The sequence below is a fragment of the Rhinoraja longicauda genome, chromosome 8 (assembly GCF_053455715.1).
Source record: "Rhinoraja longicauda isolate Sanriku21f chromosome 8, sRhiLon1.1, whole genome shotgun sequence".
Lineage (NCBI taxonomy): Eukaryota > Metazoa > Chordata > Chondrichthyes > Rajiformes > Arhynchobatidae > Rhinoraja > Rhinoraja longicauda.
The window spans coordinates 50,695,043-50,718,019 of NC_135960.1; the positions used below are offsets into that span (position 1 = coordinate 50,695,043).

The 22,977-nt window shown below is 41.6% G+C and overlaps 1 protein-coding gene across 1 annotated transcript in view; it reads right to left on the reverse strand.

The window, feature by feature from the left end:
- Nucleotides 1-514: 514 nt before the first annotated feature.
- phgdh (phosphoglycerate dehydrogenase) overlaps nucleotides 515-22,977 on the reverse strand; it is a 31,226-nt gene continuing 8,763 nt past the window's right edge. The window contains exons 6-12 of the mRNA XM_078403929.1: nucleotides 20,813-20,945; nucleotides 12,476-12,624; nucleotides 10,442-10,594; nucleotides 9,002-9,140; nucleotides 7,197-7,324; nucleotides 5,280-5,505; nucleotides 515-3,107 (exon numbers count right to left, since the gene is read on the reverse strand). Coding sequence (XP_078260055.1) covers nucleotides 2,953-3,107; nucleotides 5,280-5,505; nucleotides 7,197-7,324; nucleotides 9,002-9,140; nucleotides 10,442-10,594; nucleotides 12,476-12,624; nucleotides 20,813-20,945 — 1,083 coding nt within the window. The 3' untranslated portion in view covers nucleotides 515-2,952. The remainder of the gene's footprint in view (nucleotides 3,108-5,279; nucleotides 5,506-7,196; nucleotides 7,325-9,001; nucleotides 9,141-10,441; nucleotides 10,595-12,475; nucleotides 12,625-20,812; nucleotides 20,946-22,977) is intronic.

Here is a 22,977-nt window from a genome sequence, read left to right on the forward strand (position 1 = left end):
CTTGTTTTACCACATCCCTCTTACATTCTCGTGATCCCTTTAAACTTAGTCAGTCCGGTTTCCAAAGCTTTCTTTAACTTCACTGGGAAAAATTTATAACACCTCTCCTGCACCCCCTCCCCCCCACCACTCCCCTCCCCCTCACCACCCCCCCTCCCCTCCCCCTCACCACCCCCCTGTCCACCCCTCCCCCCCACCACCCCCCTGCCCACCCCTCCCCTCCCTTCCCCCTCTCTCCCCACCCCCCCACTCCATCCCTCTCAACCCCCCTTATCTTCCCTCCTCCTCCTCCCTCCTCCCTCCCCCCTCCCTAGGAGATAGATTTAAACTTTAAAATGTGAATAGCTTTAAAAATATAACACCGATTTCAATGAAACTTCTTCCATTAGCACCAAAGGGACGATGGTGAGTAAGGTGGGCCTAAAATTGTCATGCTATCGTGTACCGTTGTGGCTGTAGTTCAGGAACAAACAAACAAACGAGAGTTTTAGTGTATAGATTGTAACATCTTAAGAAACATATGAAAAACAAAATTTGTTGGAGTATAATGAGGGTTTACAATAGTCCAGAAAATCTGCAAGTCCAGCACTAATATATCTCCGGTACCAAACCATTGAGGTTTTCCATCCAACACTGTCTGCATACAGAGACCATACATTTTAATAATCAAGATAGTTAGAGTTGTTGCAGGCAGCTAAGAGTCATTGTTTAAGAAACGCCAAGATAATTCTTCCTGGTGTAATTATTGTTATCAGGTATGTTTGAATAGTTGCATTTTTTGGCTACAAACATGCTTCTGTGAAAGAGAAATAAAGAGGAGATTTTCCAGGTAGGCGTTACCATTGTCACTTTGGAATAAATATTTATCAAATATTTTGCTGGAAGTACTCATGGTACACAACTTTAGGTCACTACAAAGCTCTCCACAGCTGGTGTTACTATGAAAACATATGACATTCAATATGCATTGAGCAAGCTCCTCTAAACTGTCTGGAATGAAATAATGATTTGTCTGGGCAGCACAGTGGTGCAGCTGGTAGAGCTGTTGCCGCACCACGTCAGAGACTCAGGTTCATTCCTGACCTCTGGTGCTGTCAGTGTGGAGTTTGCACATTCTCCCTGTGACCGCGTGGATTTCCTCCGGGTGCTCTGGTTTCCTACCACATCCCAAAGACATGCCAAAACCTGCCAAGTGGGTTTGTAGGTTAATTGGCTCCTGTAAAATTGCCCCTGGTGTGCAGGGGGTGGATGAGAAAGTGGGATAACAAAAAACTAGAGTGAACTGGTGATCAATGGTCGTCATGCACTCGGTAGGCTGAAGAATCCCACGTCGTATTTCTCAAGTATATCTGTTTTTGGTTTTGAAAAGGATTAATATAAGCTTAGGTACTGCAATTCAACAACTTTATTTTAGAATATTGCCCTGGGACTCAAGATGACTATGCCTTAAGACATTGTTGCAACATTCTTGAGCGCTGCAACAATACTTCAGCCTTGACTTCTGTATTTAAATCTGCAGGGTGTGCATTGAAATCTGCAGGGCGGCACGGTAGCGCAGTGGTAGAGTTGCTGCTTTACAGCGAATGCAGCGCCGGAGACTCAGGTTCGATCCTAACTACGGGTGCTGCACTGTAAGGAGTTTGTACGTTCTCCCCGTGACCTGCGTGGGTTTTCTCCGAGATCTTCGGTTTCCTCCCACACTCCAAAGACGTACAGGTATGTAGGTTAATTGGCTGGGTAAATGTAAAAATTGTCCCTAGTGGGTGTAGGATAGTGTTAATGTACGGGGATCGCTGGGCGGCACGGACTTGGTGGGCCGAAAAGGCCTGTTTCCGGCTGTATATATATGATATGATGATGATGATGATGAACCCACAAATGTTCCCAATGACTTGAGTCTTAAGGCACACAATAAGCCCCAGGTGTGTTATGTCAACACATGTCTTGAATCCTATAGACAAAAGCTAAAACTCCAATGATTCATTTTATATCAAAAACCCCTTCTCTGCAAGATTAGAAATTAGTAAATGGTTATTTGTTCACCTTTTTTGGAATGAATCACAGGAAAACAAGAAAAGTAATTTACTAAATAATTGCTTTGCAAAACAGAAGTAGAAATGAGCTACATTATTATCAAACAATATTATTTCAACATCATAAGATGCTCAGAAATTCCATTTATTGCCAAAACAAATGATAACTTTTAGACCAAAGATTAAGTAAATTGGAGTTGAAAATCCAAGAGCTGCAGATACTAAATTTTTGTAAAGGAAAATGCTGGAAAGGCTAAGTCGGTCAGGCAGCATCTGTAGTGAGAACTTAACATTTCAGTTCTATGAGCTTTCATTGAGTAATTAGGATTCATGGAATGATGATAAGGATTTAAGTTTCTGGCTTTACACTGAAGATGTGTTTGTTCTCTCTTGATAAGTTCTTGTGGCAGTGAATCTTTACTTAGTATATAGTTGTGTTTGAGGGTGGATTATTTATCACAGCTACTGTTTCACATGGAAATGCCAATTTAACAGATCAAAAGATGCAAATAGTCATAAGACCATTAACGACATGGAACCCATCTCAGTAGAATGGGAGGGCTATCAACATTGTTTAGTTCAAGAGCAGTTGCTTAGACATTATCTGCCTGTCAAATACCACGGGTCAATCCGTTCTACAATGCAGTGACAGACCTTTGAACAAATACTGACTGACGTGCAAAATATTTCCAGCATTTACTGCTACTAGTTTACGTTAAAGGCAGTGGCATATTACAGTTAAAACACTGAATAAACTCTGTTAGCTCATGCAAAGGCATTATGTTATGTTATGTTAGTTTATTTGACATTTTGTACTATTGAAAAAGGCACCATTCTTACAATAAATTCAAGCCAAACAAGGTCAAATTAAGTTCTACATTTTCCTTAAGTTTTCCAGAATGTATTAGGAATCTGTTATTCATATTGTCAACTGTGTTGATACCTTTACATGTGGCTTAAGAAGATTTAAATCTACTAATAATGAAGTAATTCTCATAATGCACCACTGGTCTCCATCCACAGCAGTTGTAACATTATATAATTCAATCTGAATTCCAGCTGAGGCCAGCACACCTGAATAAAGAAAAGGCAACAATTATTAAGTTTATCCAGGGTAATTTAAAACTGATTTACATTGATTTATCGATTCAGAGTTAACCAATGACTTTTGCGGAAAACACTAAGTTCAAAAGGGTATTTCTTCTAAAAATCCAAGGTGAATTATAGGTTATAACTTGCACAAGCTAAGAAAATCCACTGAGCTTATGATAAAAATGATTAATATTACAGATAGTAAAAGACAACATGCAACAAAATAAGAACTAAATGCACCTGCATATTTCTTAATAAATTCTTATCATTAAGGGACAGGAGGAATGCATCACTTCTGTCTTTATGGAGACTGAGCAAGTCAAGGAATCATGAGTGTAAGGGTTTGTCAACAATTGGTAGTAAATGAGATGCTTGTTGTCCATCGAAACAGGGATCAACATTTAAGCGTAAGTTTTCAGGATCCGCGGGAATCGAACATTGTTGTATCATACGCCCCATGAAGATATTGTCACACAAACTCTACTGGACAGCCAGTTTTCTGACAACTACATTGCAAAGAGCTACACGGCAAGCCTGCATTAGGTCATAGGTTACATATATGACTAATGTTCAAATCTCCAATTGTCAGGTCATCCTACATCCTTCTTGCAACTCAAGAGGTATAATGGATTTTGGATAGTTATTTTGAAGGGCCGTAGGTTGCTATACTGATCCTTATTTCACAATTTTTAAAAATAAATGCACTGTTCATCACAAAAGGTACAAACTAAGTCGTAGAGTGATACAGGGTGGAAACACGCCCTTTGGCCCAACTTGCCCACACCGGCCAACATGTCCCAGCTACACTAGTCCCACCTGCCTGCGTTTGGTCCAGATCCCTCCAAACTTGTTCTACCCATGTACCTGTGTAGCTGTTTCTTAAATTGCCTCAACTACCTCCTCTAGCAGCTTGTTCCTTACACCTATAACCCTTTGTGTGAAAATGTTACCCCTCAGATTCCTGTTAAATCTTTTCCCCTTCACCTTAAACCTACGTCCTCTGGTCCTTGATTCATCTACTCTGGGCAAGAGACTGTGTATCTACCCGATCTATTCCTCTCTCCTCTCTAAGGTTATATATATATTGTCAAAAATATACTCTGTTGAAGTGTAGGAAATACAAGAGCTGCAATCAACACAGTCCCATGCATTAGAAATGGGAATTTCACAACCCATGTCGAAACTAAATAAGCTTAATGCAGTATTTTCCTCAAACAGTCTAAATTAACAGCAGAGATCAAGCTTGGAGGTATATTATTGGAGTCTATTTGAATATGTAGAAACAAGGAACAACAGGTGCTGGAATAACTCAGCAGGTCAGGCAGATGTCTGGAATACATGGATAGGTGATGTTTTGGATCTGAGGTCCTGGCCCTAGACGTCATCTATCCATGTTCTCTCGGAATGCTGCCTGACCTGCTGAGTTATTCCAGCACTTCGAGTCCATTTGACTCATCGCTCTTTTCATAAAGGAATCAAGGGAGATGGGGTTAATACAAAAAAATGACTTTTGAGATAAAATATTGGACATGATCTTAATAAATTACACAATGGGTCTGAATTATCTACGCCTGCTATTTAAGTTTTTAAATAGCTTGAAGCTCATGACTTATCAAAGCCTTTGCATTTAAATGGAGTATCAATATAAAGTAAAACAGTACATATTGATAAATACTTTCACGAAAGATGTTAAATTGTGCAAAGATACTTATTTTTATTTGATTGAAAGGCACAATATGGAAACAGGCCCTTCGGCCCACCAAGTCCACACTGACCATCGATTATCCATTCACACTAGTTCCGAGTTATTCGTCCACTCCTTACACATGTGGGGCAATTTACAGAGGCCAATTAACCTACAAACCCTCGAGTCTTTGGGATGTGGGAGGAAACCGGAGCTCACGGAGGAAATCCGCATGGTCACAAGGAGAACATAGAAACTCCGCAAAGACAGCCCCTGAGGTCAGGATCAAACTTAGGGTCTCTGGCACTGTGAGGCAGCAGCTCTATCAGCTGCACCAATGTGTTGCCCATTTATGTTATCTTTTTCCCACATTTGGTCTCCTTAAGAAGGTTGTTCAGCTCAAATGCTGAATGTTAACTGAAAGACAAGGGAGATTCCAAATGATGACAAGTGAATGCTGCTTCCTTTACCTGCAACAAATTGTAGAACCGGAGGATATTCCACAGTTTTGTAAATCAGCAAGTTTCCACGGAGAGGAACTGCCTGCTTGCACGTTGCCCCATCAACCTCCAGGAGCACTGGCAAGCCAGTTTGAATGGAACCCAGAAATTTATGGGAGGCACTGGAAGTAGTGATCTCCACAGCACACACATCAGTAAGATCCCCTGGAACACCATCATCGTGCTTGGTTACCACCTGCAAGAAAGATGTACCTTCACTTTATATTTGAATCAGCATACTTCAAAGATTTTGTGACCAATGATAAAGGTTATGCAAGTAAAAATAAGCAACAATGCAATAAAAGCTAGGAAATGCTGGGAGCACTCAGAAAGTCAGGCTGCGTAGAACATAGAACTATGCAGGACCTTTGGCCCACAACTTCTGTGCTGAACATGATGCTAAGATAGGTGGTTAGGCGTGGGGCAGGGGGGGGGCGGGAAGATGTGACTCGTGTGAGATAATGTTGAAGGTAGCAGAACTGGCAGAGCAAGGCGTCAGAGCGGATGCCGAGGCTGGTGGGGTGCAAAGCGAGGACCAGGGGACTCTATCCCGGTTCCATCAGGCGGGAGGGGGAGCAAGAGAGGAACTGCAGGACACAGGTTTCACTTGGCCCCAAAGTTCTAAGTAGATTTCAATATTAATTGGTGAACTACAGTATTCCACACATCTCTCAAAGGGCTTCATTGCAACTTCCATTACATGCATAAATCATAGATATTCCCTCTCACCCCAGAGTTTAGTTTAGTATATTGTCACATGTACTGAGGTACAGTGAAAAGCTTTTTGTTGCGTGCTTTCCAGTCAATGAAAATACTATACATGTCTACAATCAAGCCATCCACAGTGTACAGAAATAGGATAAAAGATATAACATTTAGTGCAAGATAAAGTCCGTTAAAGATATTTTGAAGGTCTCCAATTTGGTAGATGGGAGGTCAGGACCGCTCTCCAGCGGGTGAGAGGACAGTTCAGTTGCCTGATAACAGCTGGGAAGATTGTCCCCGAATCTGAATCTTTACCTCTTGCCTGATGGGAGAGGAGAGGAGTGGGAATGACCAGGTGAAATTGGTCCTTGATTATGCTGGTGGTTTGCCGAGGCAATGTGAAGTGTAAATGGAATCCATGTAAGGGAGGTTGGTTTGCATGATGCCATAACAGTAAGTATCGTCCCCATACCTGAGGAAGGTTGTGGTGACGTTGGAGTGGGTCCAAAGGAGGTTTACGAGAATGATCCCAGGAATGATTGGATTAACATTGGATGAGCTTTTGAGGGCACTGGGCCTATACTCGCTGGAGTTCAGAAGAATGAGAGGGGACCTAATTGAGACTTACCGAAGAGCAAAAGGCCTGGATAGAGTGGATGTGAAGAGGATGTTTCCAGTAGTGAGATAGTCTAGAACTAGAGCCCACAGCCTAAGAATAAAAGGATGTACCTTTAGAAAGGAGATGAGGAGGAATTTCTTTAGTCAGAGGGTGATGAATCTGTGGAATTCATTGCCACAGAAGGCTGTAGATGCCAAGTAAATGGATATTTATAAGGTGGAGATTGACAGATTCTTGATTAGTTTGGGTGTCACAGGTTATGGGGAAAAGGCAGGAGAATGGGGTTGAGAAGGATAGATCAGCCATGATTGAATGGCAGACTTGATGGGCTGAGTGGCCCAATTCTGCTCCTATAATAGACACAAAAGGCTGGAGTAACTCAGCAGGACAGGAAGCATCTCTGGAGAGAAGGAATGGTGACGTTTCGGGTCAAGTCCCTTCTTCAGCCACTGCTCCTATAATTTATGAACATTTCTTTTAATGAACTTTTAACAAATCAAATTCAAATGAGTTAATTAGAACAATGGACACATATTTACAAAATAAATTCCAAGACAACTCACAGTCACTCCTGTTTCTTTTGCAAGTAAGGATGCATTGATAAGGTTGACATGGTTTTCCGAATCTCCTTTAAGCAGCCCCAGGGTCACAGCTGTGGCAATACAACGCCCAATATTTCTCAAAGACACACCTTAAAAATAAAATGGAAATGTAATATATGAACATAAATCGTATTCCATTCACTATGATCTCATAGTTTCAGCTTTGCACGTGAAGCAAATCTTTCATTAAATGTAGTATGTAGAAATGTATGATTGCTCGACACTGCAATACACATTGCTTTTGTAATCATCCAAAATCTTGTTCCATTTCAGAAAGTAAAACTATTCTTTAGATTTGCATTTTATGTTATTCCCTTTATCCTCTATCTGTACACAGTGGACAGCTTGATTGTAATCATGTATAGTCTTTCCATTGATTGGATAGCACGCAACAAATGCGCTTCACTGTACCTCGGTACACATGACAATAAATTAAAATAAACTACACTGGAAGTCAAACAGAAATAGGTAATATATAGGTTTAGGTTTATTATTGTTATGTATACTGAAGTACAGTGAAAAGCTTGGTTCTGCATGGTATACAATCAAATCAGATAATACTGTACATAAATACAATCAACTCAAACTCAAGTACAATGGGTAACATAAAGGGGAAGATAGAGTGCAGAATATAGTTCTCAGCGTTTTAGTGCATCTGTTCCATAGAAAAGGTCCAATATCGCCAATGGGATAGAGATAACGGACAGTACCCTAGCATACAATAACACCGTTCAGAAGACTGATAAAAGAGGGGAAGAAGCTCTTCCTGAGTCTTATGGTGCACACATTCAAGCTTCTGTATCAATTGGCCAATAGGAGCAGGGAGGAGGAGGAATGACCGGGGGCAGGACAAGTCTTTGATTATATTGGCTGCCTTTCCAAGGCATCATTAAATGTAGATGAGGCAGTGGTGGGGAGTCTGCTTTGTGTGATGGAGTGGACTACGTCCACAGCTCTCTGCAATTTCTTGCTGTCTTGAGCAGAGCTGTTCCCGATCCAATTTTTGATGCAACCATTGACTCAAAATACTTATGCCTTGTTCAAGCACTGGAAACTAAATCGGAACAGCAAAAAGCTATATGCTTTGTCAGAAATGTAATATGATTGCTCGACACTGCAATACATATTGCTTTTCTAATCATCCAAAATCTTGTTCCATTTCAGAAAGTAAAACTATTCTCTGGATGAAGAATCAAAGTTTGTGTTGGAACAGAAGATTCAGCCACCAGATTTACGCTGGCTTTGTACAGCAATCTAGTCAGTCCCATTGCCTTGGTATATTTCCCATTCGTGCCTATCCAATTCCCCAATTAAATCCCTGATTTGATATCCCCGATTAACTTATTCTACAACTACGCTGTTAATTTCATTACTTGAGTTGCAGCAAAGCCCACAGATAGGTTAATGATACATGGTGAGAAAGATTGATAACCCAAATATTAACCGTAGACATTGTGCTTAGAGTCAAGCTTTAGTTTCTAAGTTGACTCAAGAGTCATACAGAACGGAAACAGGCCCTTCAGTCCAACTTGCCCATGCCGACCAAGATACCCCATCTACACTAGTCCCACCTGCCTGCGTTTGGGCCTTATTCCTCATACGGAGAGATTGCCCTGGTCATGTTATATCACCTTTATTCATTCCCCTTAAACACTCACTGACCACAAATTCCTTCTCAGTCATTACCAGACTCCCTCCCTGAAGCACTGAAAAAATTCTAAAAACAAAAGGGCAAGACCAGAATTAATCCAAATTGTGGCACTCACCAACTGTTGCAACTTGCACTTGTGTTTGACTGTTTACTTGCCCAGCAAATGCTTTTGCCACCATTCCCAACGCTTCCCCGAGTTGGATCCAAGGTTTTGATTCAGGAATCACAGCATGGCTGAGAGCCTGGGCATTGATCTAACCAAGGATAAAAAGTCAGACAGCCATCCACCCAATAACTTTGTGAAAGTATAAGCAACATTGAATCGCAAAAGGAACCACACCCTTACAGAATATAGGGCTAATTGCAGAAGTTCACAATGTCACAGCAAATCATCTTTGCAAAGTTCTGCTGCATCTTTCGAATTGAATAGTATCCTTTGTTCTAAATAAACTGCAAGTTCATTTTGTAATTAGACCCCTGAAACAACCTCAGTCTGAAGAAGGGTCTCAACCCAAAATTCAACCTCATTTGGCTGTTTCTGTTACTGTAGTTTCATTTAATTTAGTTACAGCGTGGAAACTCTGAGTCCACACCAACCAAATCAGCCTCAGAATTTCTAAATTCACTCACAGTCATAGAGTCATAAAGCAAGGAAACAGGCCCTTCTGGCAAACTAGCCCATGCCAACCAAGATGCTCCTACACCAGTCCTACCAATGATCACCTGTACACAAGTTCCATGCTATCTCAGTTTTACATCCTACATACTAGGGGCAATTTACAGATGCCAATTAACCTGCATGTCTTTGGAATATGGGAGGAAATCAAAGCACCCATAGAAAACTCATATGGTCAGAGAGAACAAACAAATTCCATACGGACAGAACCCATAGTCAGGATCGAGCCCGGGTCTCTGATGCTGTACGGCAGTAACTCTAACGCTGTGCCACTGTGCCATCCTCACATATTGTACTTTAATAATTTTGTTGCACTACCACTTGCTCTGTTCTGTTGCTTTGCAACTCATTGTTCTATTTATTACTATATGTATATTGTTTATTATGTGAACATCATGAAAACTAGCAATTTCACTACACACTGATGTATACTACAAACTTATCTAATCACATCATGAACGTTGATTTCTTTAACTTTAAGTCACTACTGCATTTCTTTCCTCCTCCCCCCCATCCCCCCCCCCCCCCCCGGTCGTCCAACTAGTTCCACTGTTCGCATCCTTGTATCCCTGTCTTGAGCACATCTTCCACAGCCAACCATGGGCTATTATGGACTCCACTCTTCCTGAGGTAATCTGTTACCGACCATGTTTTGTTCTCGCCTTCTCTATCTTTCAGTCTGAAGAAAGATTCCAACCCAAAACATCACCGATTTCTTTTTTTCAAAGCTGCTGCCGAACCCACTGAGTTACTCAAGCACTTTGTGTCTATCTTTTGATCTGGTGATATTCTGGTTTAATATTAGCCTTTTTGTAAGCATTTTTTTTAAAAGATCAATTTCAAATTGTTGTTTAAAGTAATAATGGCAGAATTACATACCACTCCAACCAGTGAGCTGCCCTTCACCATGTCCACAATTTGAGATGCAATATCCTTGCCACAGCGTTCCTGGGCTTCATAGGTACTCGCTCCCAGATGTGGACAGGCAATTACATTTGGATGATTCACGAGACAGAGATTCTTGGTTGGTTCCTGAAAACAATGTAAAAATACAAAACACTGGGAAAACAGTACTTCAAGATCTTTCAATCATGCTTGAAACTGAACATTGCTTCAGCCTAGACCCTAGCATGAGCTGACAAAGAGCTTCAAAGCTATACAACTTAAACTGGGATAACAATGGAAAGGATACAAAGTGCTGGAGTAATTCGGCGGGCCAGGCAGCATCTCTGGAGAACATGGACAGGTGACGTTTCAGGTTGGGGCCCATCTTCAGACTGATTGTAGTGTGGGCGGAGGGGGGGGGAGGGGAAGCTGGAAGAGAGGAGGGGCAGGACAAAGCCTGACAAGTGATAGGTGGATACTGGTGGGAGGGGAAGGGCCAGTTGGCAAGTGAGATAGGGATAGAAGAGGTGCAAATTGTGAAGCTATTGGAAAGAATATGGGTGCAGGGGGAAGGGGAGAAATGGGTGCACATCCAGATGAGCCACAGGAAAAATAGAGGCAAGGAAACAATATATATATGACAGAGGTAGTGGAGACAGGTACAATAAACAACATGTAAAAGACATTTGGACAGGTACATGGATAGGAACAGTTTAGAGGGATGTGGTCCAAATGTGGGCAAATGGGACTAGTGCAGATGGGGCATTTTAGTCGGCATGGGCAAGTTGGACCAACCCAAGATGGCACCGAAGCCAGTGGACTCTCTGTGTGCTGGTCCCAGAAGAGGATCTGCTATCATACGTTATAATCGCTCCACTCTTTTATCTGTGCCTTGTGGATGGCTTGATAGTAATCATGTATACTCTTTTCTTTGACTGGATAGAATGCAACAAAAAGCTTCTCACTGTACCTTGGTACATGTGATAGTAAAAAACTAAACTAAAGTTGGGCCTGTTAGCCTGTTTCCATGCTGTAAGGGTAGATAGATAGATTGATGAAGAGGGGTTGATTGCAGGTGATTACCTAAAATTGGAGAATTCAATGTTCATACCAATGGAAAGGCTTGGTTTAAAACCACAGTAAATTATGTGATTTTCTTTTCAAGGAAAATAATTCCAATTCTATTGGAGAAGCAATCCTATTGTATTGAATGTATGGAGGCACATGTATGCCGTTTCCCACAATCACGAATGGCAAAGCATATCAGGGCAACTCACTTGAAAACACAGAGCACTTGTACATGAAATAATCAGAGCTGTCCGAGGAAATCTTCAGCATGCTCAACAGGAGGACTGTGGAGATTCAGTCTTTTACGATTTGCAAGATGGAGAATAATAGAATTTTAGACATTAAGGGATCTCTCCCAAGAAGGCTGCCTGACCTGCTGACTTACTCCAGCACTTTGTGTCCTTTTGTGTGCCAACTAAAACCAGATGCTGCAAATGACCAAATCTAAAGTCATCTTTTTCCTGTCTTTGACATTGTTCTAGGAATTACTCCAAGATTATCTCAACCAATGCACTTTGCCCAGTTTGATAATTAAATTGATTAGTGCATAAATTGTTTGTAAATGACAGCTTTATTTTTCAATTGATACTCTCAATTAGTATGTGCATCAAAGGTAACAGCGTGAGGTTGTGGCAATAAATAGATCAGCCATAATTGAATGGTGGAGTAGACTTGACGAGCCGAATGGCCTAATTCTGCTTCTACGTCTAATGGTCTTGGCCAAACTACAAAGTACAGTCCTGCTGCTGCGAATAAGTTAAATAAACCATATTATGTATCTCTTCAAGGAAATTGACTGAAGTCTTGAGATGCTTCTTTATAATATGTCACGAAAGAAGTGCAATTAAAGTAATTGTTCTTGCAAATCCTTACAGAATGGAGAGTATATCGGAAAATGTTTATCATTCCACATACACGAGGTTATCATGGAAGACAATGCAATAGACAATTTGCTTGTACCTCCACAAATACATCTAATGCAGCACCACCACACTGTCCAGATTCCATTGCTCGAAGCAATGCATCCTCATCAATAATACCTCCTCGAGCACAGTTGATAACCTTCACTCCTTTCTTACATTTGGCAAAGGTTTCATCACTCAGCAATCCTAAATGTAAATGTAAACATACAAGACAAGATCAGCAGGTCATTTTGTTAAGATGTGATAAATAGCTCAAATATGCACCTTAATCAACTTGGATTAAAAAATATATATACACAGAGCCTATAACACGAAAACACATCATGTTTAAGTGTAATTATAACAGCTTTTGAAAGTCGTTCAGAAAGCAGAGTATGTTGGAAAATGTTTATCGTTACATATCACAAGATTTTTATAAAAGTATAAAGGTTGTCATGAGATAAAAGAGTAGATTACCAAAACTTTGATCAAACAGAACAAATTAATCTAGATTGAAGGTGAATAAACTGATGTGCAAGACGGAACTGCAGATGCTGGTTTAAACTGAAGATAGATACAAAAAGCTGGAGTAACTCAGTGAGACAAGCAGCATCTCTGGAGAAAAGGAATGGGTGACGTTTTGGGTAGAGACTCTTCTTCGGACTGGTTAGGGATAAGGGAAACAAGAGATATAGACGGTGATGTGGAGAGATAAAGAACAATGAATGAAAGATATGCAAAAAAGTAACGAAGATAAAGGAAACAGGCCATTGAAACAGGTGAAAATGAGAAGCAAGTGTGACTTGGGTGGGGGAGAGATAGAGAGGGAATGCCGGGGCTAACTGAAGTGAGAGAACTGATATTGCCTGTATTGGGATGCATCACACCCTGGTTTGGGAACAGCTCCATTGAAGACGCCAAGAAATTGTAGACAATTGTGGATACAGTCAGACCATCATGCAAACTAACCACCCTTCCATTGACTCCATCTGCACCGCAAGCTGCCTCGACAAGGCCACCAGCATAATCAAGGATGTGTCTTACCCTAGCCGCTCCCTCTTCTCCGCTCTCCCATCAGGCATGAGGTATAGAAGTGTGAAATCGCATACTTCCAGATTCAGGGACTATTTTTCCCCCAGCTGTTATCAGGCAACTGAACCATCCTACCAACAACAGTCCTTAGCTGCTCTGTGCCTCCTTGGAGACCCTCGGACTATTTAATTAAACGTTATTCCATTATCACGTATCTGTACACCGGCTCGATTGTAATCATGTATTGCCCTTCTGCTGTCTGGTTAGCAAGCAACAAATGCTTTTCACTGTACCTCGGTACACGTGACAATAAAGTGAACTAAACAAACTAAGATAGTAGTCAGGCCAATCTACTGGGGGGGGGGGGGGGGGGTGGAAATCACAGCTTCTTGCCTCCAGCCCACTACAACCTGAGATCCTGCCGAAATCATCAACATGGCTTACACATGAATGACCTTCCATAAATAAGTTTTCACGGGATGCCTATGGTGCATGCCAACAAAGTTTTTTTTTTGTTCTAAGTATGACAATTACACAAGTTATTTAGATACGTACTGCCAAAATGCATCACAATTGAAAAAAATATACGGAGTCAATTTAAATGAGAATTTCTTACAACACCACATGATCTAAAAGTGAAACCACTATACAGGCATTAACAAAAGCCTTACAATCATTTTTATAGTTATCCATCCCTGTCAGAAAAAACAATTAGCACTATTGGTGTAACCCTAAATCATGCAGTCTAATGGACCAATGTGGAGGGAGAACTATAGAATCAAGGTTAACTCCAAAGGCACAGCACAGAAAAAGGCCCTTTGGCCCACCTTGCCCATGTTTTGTGGATAATTTAGGAACTAATTAAATATTCACCCACACAAAATAATAATTCTGCTGGCGAATATAATGATTCCTCCTTGCTGACTATATTTTTCCTTGCCATGGGTCAAGTGCAATTATCCTTAATGAGAAACATTAAAGAGAGCAGCTGTTTTCAGCCATACTGCAAAGTATAGCTTGCAGTTGTAGTGATCTTAACAGGCAAAATATATTAATTAACAATGCAATTAGTAGTAGTGTGTATTCCCTCCAGCAATCCACCATGCAAAGCATTTTAAATGGGATTGTTTATTTTAAATGTTAATCAAGTTTTTTCCGAAATGCATACTTGACTGAATGAATTTGCAACCTTCTTGGGAGAGAGGAGCAAAGCATTCAAGTATAAATGAACATCCAAGTCTTTTGTTCAATTAACTAAAGAGCAGCAAGCTCTTTCGGAAAAGAGTTGATCCAGAAGCACTTTGGAAGTCTTTGATACGACTTGTGATTTCACAACTGCTCTGTGTCACACCAAGTTCTGTTCTCCCAATAGTTCAGTGTATGGCAGTTTGATATTTCACTATATGCAGCTGTTGTAAAACATTTATTTGTGCATTGAAATTATTTGCCCTCCCTCCCTAGATCCTCTCAAAAATATACCTTTGACCATATTTCTTGAAAACCAAGCACACAAGCACTGAGGAACTCTGGACAACACAGCAATATTGCCAGAAGCTTAACGATCTCACAATTTGTCAGAATATGTTATACGTCAGTGAAAGCAAAGATCTCTTTTCAGACAATTTCTTGATACCTTCTTTGACTTCATTACATATTTTCTTTCAGTTTTTTAAAATGTTTTAATTTTTCAACAGTCGACATGCCATACCGGCAAATTTGCTTGTTAGTCATGTTTAGTTCACTATTCCTTCTTTTCACAAATCTTTATTTTCTTTATCACTGAACTTTACTCTTCTTAATAAAGTTCTTAATATTCTTTTATCTATAAATAGAACTCAGGCCCATAAAGTAACAACTCTCAAAGGAAATCAGTCTTTCAAAAATTCAATTCATGAGCTCAGAGATGGGAAAACATATTTGCATTTTGCACACACCAGTGAACAATGCAAGAAAAATCTGCTGGTTAACAAAGCAATTCCCATTGTAATGAAAGTTCATTGAGTGAAAACATTAGGTGCTTCTCTGTCCAGAGCAGCTGCCTGAGCTGCTGAACATTTCCAACATTTTCTGTTGTTTCAGATTTCCGAACCTTCTTTCAGTTTCAATGTATTGCTCCCTTTCCGTCACTGGTATTTACTGATGTGGATGTGGTTGATGATCCTAAACACAAATTCATTCTTTTGAATTGCACATCCACAATTGTGTCTCCATATCTTCAGGGTTTATTCAAGGTCCATTCCCCAGATTTATCACGACATCCACTAATTGCCCAAAATTTTCAAAACTGTGCATCTCAAAACCCCCTTCAGTCTTTCTTTACCTACAAATATTAAACTTCTAAAATCCCTTATCTCCTAAAATCTAGCTACTGCTTTCTCTTCCTCGTCATTTCTTGTGCAGTCAGATAACCTTCTTAGTCTTGAGTTTCTCAAAGTTTGTCTCAAGTTACAGCTAGTTGGGTATTCAAGATGAAAAGTAGTGATAATAGGGAACTTGCGAGTCAACAAGAATTAACACTTTGGGAACTGCATCATGACCAGAATGCTAACCATCCTCCTTCACCTTTGCATGGCTGACCAACATATTGTGCATTTCCAGTATACTCTGGTCTGATTTCAATTTCCAGTACTTTTCAATGTTTCTCTTTCATTTAGACTTACTCTGTTTGAAGGATTTTAATATATACAAGCAGAGTCCTTAATATTAGAATCCACTAGGTGTACTGGTGCTACTTGAGTGACTGGCGTGTTCAGTTTCCACGAAGGTAAGTAGTTCCTCAAGTATCACAAAAAGACCTAATCAGTCTGTAAAGGTCGGGAAGTTGGAGAGAGGACCACCATTGGCTGAAAGTAAGTACCTGTTAATAGTGGTAGAAACAGCAGTTTAAAAACAGCGCCAATAGGGCATTGTTAATCAGTCTGTAAAGGTCGGGAAGTTGGAGAGAGGACGACCATTGGCTGAAAGTAAGCACCTGTTAATAGTGGTAGAAACGGCAGTTTAAAAAGAGCGCCAATAGGGCACTGTTAATCAGTCTGTAAAGGTCGGGAAGTTGGAGAGAGGACCACCATTGGCTGTAAGTGAGTGGGAATTACAGTGTAATAAGTCAGTCAGAAGAGAATACGTGGATTGGTTGATCATTTAAGTGAGAAGTCTGGTAAATTGGACAATCAGGCAATTTAATTGGTGATATAAGCAAGACTTGCAAAAAGGTGCAGCCCTGTCCGGGTGCAGCCCAGTGAGGGAAGTGTCCTGTGAGAAAAGTGCGTGTCTTTGGCGAGGAGGCTGAGGTGAGGAGGTTACAATTGTTTTAAGCCAGACACAAGGTAATGGCGGAAAAGTTGGTGCAGTGTGTTTCCTGCAGGATGTGGGAAGACAGGGATGTCGCTGGAGCTTCTGGGAGCTACACCTGCAAGAACTGTGTCCAGGTGCAGCTCCTGAAGGGACGTGTGGTGAAGTTGGAGAGGCAGTTGGATGACCTCAGGGCCATCCGGGAATGCGAGAGTTTCCTCGACAGGACCTATTGTGAGGCTGTCACGCCAAGGGCCCAGGTCGAACGAAGGTGGGAGACTGTTTCAGGGGGGAGTGGACGAGGACTACAGGAGACCCCGGTGGCTGTGCCTATTGCAAATAGGTATACCCTCTTGGGAACTGTCGGGGCAGAAGACGTTTCCAGTCCGAGTGGCGGACCTGTTGGCAAGGATACTCGACAGGGGAGACCGAAGTCAGGAAGAGCCGCAGTGGTCGGTGACTCCATCGTCCGAGGGACGGACAGAAGATTCTGTGGCAGCAGGAGGGACTTGAGGATGGTCTGTTGCCTCCCTGGTGCCAGGGTTCAACACATCACGGACCGGCTTCAGAAATCCTAGTGAGGGAAGGCGATCAACCTGAAGTCGTTGTGCACGTGGGCACGAATGACGTCGGGCGGAAGAGGAAGGAGGTGCTACAGCGGGAGTTTAGAGAGTTGGGAAAAACACTGAGAAGTAGGACGTCGAAGGTGGTTATCTCTGGACTGCTACCGGTACCTCGTGCTGGTGAGGCCAGGAACAGAGAGATAGAGGGTATGAATTTATGGTTGAGGGGCTGGTGCAGAGAGCAGGGATTTAGATTTCTGGACCACTGGGATCTCTTCTGGGCTAGGGGTGACTTGTACAAAAGAGACGGGTTACATCTTAACAGCAGGGGGACAAACATTCTGGCAGGCAGGTTTGCTAGTGTGACACCTGTGGCTTTAAACTAAGTAGTGGGGGGGAGGGGTTAACAAATTGTGAATGTGAAGATGAGGTAAAAAAGGGAATACAGGAGATATTGCAAAAGACTCTCGGAAGAATGGGAACAGAAGTTCTAGAGGGGAAAAGAAATTAAGGGCAGGGCCAATTGTGACCGATGTGAGAGGGGAGGTCAATACAGAAGTTAAAGTGTTGTACTTAAATGCGCGTAGTATAAAAAATAAAGTGGATGAGCTTGAGGCTCAGTTAGTCATGGGCAAGTATGATGTTGTAGGGATCACTGAGACATGGCTACAAGAGGACCAGGGCTGGGAACTGAATATTCAGGGGTACACAATGTATAGAAAAGACAGACAGGTGGGCAGAGGGGTGGGGTTGCTCTGATGGTAAGGAATGATATTCATTCCCTTGCAAGGGGTGACATAGAATCAGGAGATGTTGAATCAGTATGGATAGAAATGAGAAATTGTAAGGGTAAAAGGACCCTAATGGGAGTTATCTATAGGCCCCCAAACAGTAGCCTCGACATAGGGTGCAAGTTGAATCAGGAGATAAAATTGGCGTGTCAAAAATGTAATGCTATGGTGGTTATGGGAGATTTCAACATGAAGGTAGAATGGGAAAATCAGGTTGGAAATGGACCCCAGGAAAGAGAGTTTGTAGAGTGCCTTCGAGATGGATTCTTAGAACAGCTTGTACTGGAGCCTACCAGGGAAAAGGCAATTCTGGATTTAGTGTTGTGTAATGATCCTGATCTGATAAGGGGACTAGAGGTAAAAGAGCCATTAGGAGGCAGTGATCACAACATGATAAGTTTTACTCTGCAAATGGAAAGGCAGAAGGGAAAATCGGAAGTGTCGGTATTACAGTATAGCAAAGGGGATTACAGAGGCATGAGGCAGGAGCTGGCCAAAATTGGCTGGAAGGAGGCCCTAGCAGGGAAGACGGTAGAACAGCAATGGCAGGTATTCCTGGGAATAATGCAGAGGTTGCAGGATCAATTTATTCCAAAGAGGTGGAAAGACTCTAAGGGGAGTAAGAGACACCTGTGGCTGACAAGGGAAGTCAGGGACAGCATAAAAATTAAGGAGAGGAAGTATAACATAGCAAAGTAGAGTGGGAAGACAGAGGATTGGGACTCTTTTAAAGAGCAACAAAAGTTAACTAAAAAGGCAATACGGGGAGAAAAGATGAGGTACGAGGGTAAACTAGCCAATAATATAAAGGAGGATAGCAAAAGTTTTTTTAGGTACGTGAAGAGGAAAAAAATAGTCAAGGCAAATGTGGGTCCCTTGAAGACAGAAGCAGGGGAATTTATTATGGGGAACAAAGAAATGGCAGACGAGTTAAACCGTTACTTTGGATCTGTCTTCACTGAGGAAGATACACACAATCTCCCAAATGTTCTAGGGGCCGGAGAACCTAGGGTGATGGAGGAACTGAAGGAAATCCACATTAGGCAGGAAATGGTTTTGGGTAGACTGATGGGACTGAAGGCTGATAAATCCCCAGGGCCTGATGGTCTGCATCCAAGGGTACTTAAGGAGGTAGCTCTAGAAATAGTGGAAGCATTGGAGATCATTTGTCAATGTTCTATAGATTCAGGATCAGTTCCTGTGGATTGGAGGATAGCAAATGTTATCCCACTTTTTAAGAAAGGAGGGAGAGAGAAAACGGGTAATTAGAGACCAGTTAGTCTGACATCAGTGGTGGGGAAGATGCTGGAGTCAATTATAAAAGACGAAATTGCTGAGCATTTGGATAGCAGTAACGGGATCATTCCGAGTCAGCATGGATTTACGAAGGGGAAATCATGCTTGACAAATCTACTGGAATTTTTTGAGGATGTAACTAGGAAAATTGACAGGGGAGAGTCAGTGGATGTGGTGTACCTCGACTTTCAGAAAGCCTTCGACAAGGTCCCACATAGGAGATTAGTGGGCAAAATTAGGGCACATGGTATTGGGGGTAGGGTACTGACATGGATAGAAAATTGGTTGACAGACAGAAAGCAAAGAGTGGGGATAAATGGGTCCCTTTCGGAATGGCAGGCAGTGACCAGTGGGGTACCACAAGGTTCGGTGCTGGGACCCCAGCTATTTACGATATACATTAATGACTTAGACGAAGGGATTAAAAGTACCATTAGCAAATTTGCAGATGATACTAAGCTGGGGGGTAGTGTGAATTGTGAGGAAGATGCAATAAGGCTGCAGGGTGACTTGGACAGGTTGTGTGAGTGGGCGGATACATGGCAGATGCAGTTTAATGTAGATAAATGTGAGGTTATTCACTTTGGAAGTAAGAATAGAAAGGCAGATTATTATCTGAATGGTGTCAAGTTAGGAGGAGGGGGAGTTCAACGAGATCTGGGTGTCCTAGTGCATCAGTCAATGAAAGGAAGCATGCAGGTACAGCAGGCAGTGAAGAAAGCCAATGGAATGTTGGCCTTCGTAACAAGAGGAGTTGAGTATAGGAGCAAAGAGGTCCTTCTACAGTTGTACCGGGCCCTGGTGAGACCGCACCTGGAGTACTGTGTGCAGTTTTGGTCTCCAAATTTGAGGACGGATATTCTTGCTATGGAGGGCGTGCAGCGTAGGTTCACTAGGTTAATTCCCGGAATGGCGGGACTGTCGTATGTTGAAAGGCTGGAGCGATTGGGCTTGTATACACTGGAATTTAGAAGGATGAGGGGGGAATCTTATTGAAACATATAAGATAATTAGGGGATTGGACACATTAGAGGCAGGAAACATGTTCCCAATGTTGGGGGAGTCCAGAACAAGGGGCCACAGTTTAAGAATAAGGGGTAGGCCATTTAGAACGGAGATGAGGAAGAACTTTTTCAGTCAGAGAGTGGTGAAGGTGTGGAATTCTCTGCCTCAGAAGGCAGTGGAGGCCAGTTCGTTGGATGCTTTCAAGAGAGAGCTGGATAGAGCTCTTAAGGATAGCGGAGTGAGGGGGTATGGGGAGAAGGCAGGAACGGGGTACTGATTGAGAGTGATCAGCCATGATCGCATTGAATGGCGGTGCTGGCTCGAAGGGCTGAATGGCCTACTCCTGCACCTATTGTCTATTGTCTATTGTCTATTGACCCTTTTTGAGCACCGTGCAATGTTGGTGGCATCAATATTTACCTTCAGTAGATGGCATTAAAGGTGTATGGACTGTGATGAAGTCAGAATGTGGCCAGAGATAATCCAGGGACACGAATTCTACTCCAAATGTAGCTACCACCTCAGCAGGAATTATTGGATCATAGCCTATGGTCTGAAACAAAAATAATGATAATTCCAAAATGTAACATGCTAAAGTCTTAGGAAACTCTTCAACTTCTCTTAACTACAAAATTTACATTAAATGTTACATCAATGCATGGAAGACCCAACAGTTAAATTCTATTTATTTTAACAAATAGAATGCAATAATTGAATTTAGTTTAGAGACACAGCATGGAAACAGACCCTTCAGCTCACCGAGTCCCCAATGGCCATCGATCACCCTAGTTCAATGTTATCCCACTTTCTCATCCACTTGCTATCCACCAAGGGCAATTTTACAGAGGCCAATTAATCTACAAACCCGCACGTCTTTGGGAGCACCCGGAGGAAACCCATGCAGTTACTGGGAGAAAGTGCAAACTCCATGCAGACAGCATCCAAGGTCAGAATCAAATCCGGGTCTCTGGCGCTGAGAGGCAGCAGCTCTATCAGCTGCCGCTGTGCTGCACTTACATGAAGCCTTTAATGGAATGACACCTTATTTTTAGGTGTACTTTAGAGATGAAAATGATGGCAAGTACCAACTCAGGAAAGTGACCAGAATCAAGATTAAATGGGGGAGCATTTGAAGGAGAGTTTAGGAAAAGGAATCCAAAGTGTTTGGCTGATGTAGCTGAAGAGAGAATATAAAGCATGAGCAGGATGATGGAAGTCAAAAGGAGAAGGAGGCGTTATCTATGCAAAACATCAGCCCAATAATTACAGCTATGAGATGAGAGAGACATGTAAATAATTGGTCACATACAGGAGCTGAAGTTGTTATGGTCTTACTAAAGTACTATGGTCTTTACTAAAGTAAAACGTTGCACAAGAGGGGGACGGAGGCAAGGGAAATAACTGGACAGTCTCAAACTTAAAGACCAGGAAAAATGCATTGTTGTTGTCACTTATTCATGAATCAGCTTCCCAATTACTCCAATTGGTATTCTTGTGAAACTCCCAATGCAACTCACCATAAATTAAACATGAAACAAACTGTGAAAAAAATACCAATGCTCTATGATTAACAAGTAGCTTTGGAAGTAATTCTGGTCCACAGAAGCACAAAGAAAGCACTGTTTACAACAGCTTGCTAATCTACCGTCAGAGGAATTCAAGCACACTGGATTACAGAAGTGCAGATATTAACTTGGCACTGCTCAATAAATCAGCATTTAAAAAGTACAGGAAAAAAACAGGCTGCATTTAAGTCTTATATCATCAAAATCAACATCAAAATGTCTTACAGCCACTGAGCTATCTTTAATGTGCAGTCACTGCTGTAACATAACATGCTCTGGCCACAAGTCTCCCAACAGTAGCAATATGATCATGGTCAATAAATACCCTCCCGCACACAATTTCATCCAAAATAGTACCAAATGAGATTTGGCTGGATCAACACATCCAACTAGATGTAGCTCTCTTCCCTCCCATTTTATGTACCGATCACCAATCCTGCCAAAATTTACATAGCAAGGATAGTAAATCTTTTGTGCAATTTTATGCTACAACCCAAACATCAGTTTCGGTTTTTATTTCAATGACTGAATGCATTAAAGATACAGACGGCAGACAAAACTTACCAAACTATGTATTAGTGCTTTGGAAAACTTTAACAATAATCAACTCCTTGAGAATATTCGTTTTATATCTCTGGTCGAACATTTTAATCGCACTAACAAATAAAAAACATCGGTCTACTGGTTTTCATATTTCAATAGCTGTATTGTTCACAATTTGCCAGGCAAAACAATGTGTCCATGGTATCATTAAGAGTCACGTTACTATCTCCTGGGGTAACAAAGCCATTTAATAAATCAAACTGTACCAACGTTCCAGCTGCGATTTAAATGTAGTCTTCAAATAATTCTTCTAAAATTTCTATTGACATAACTCAAAATATGTAAAAATCCTAATACTATTCAGTTAGAAATATAGCATGCACAACTATAGTAAATTCAAAACATGGGAAAAGGGTCTCGACCCAAAACGTCACTTCATTTTCTCCAGAGATGCTGCCTGATCCGCTGAGTTACTCC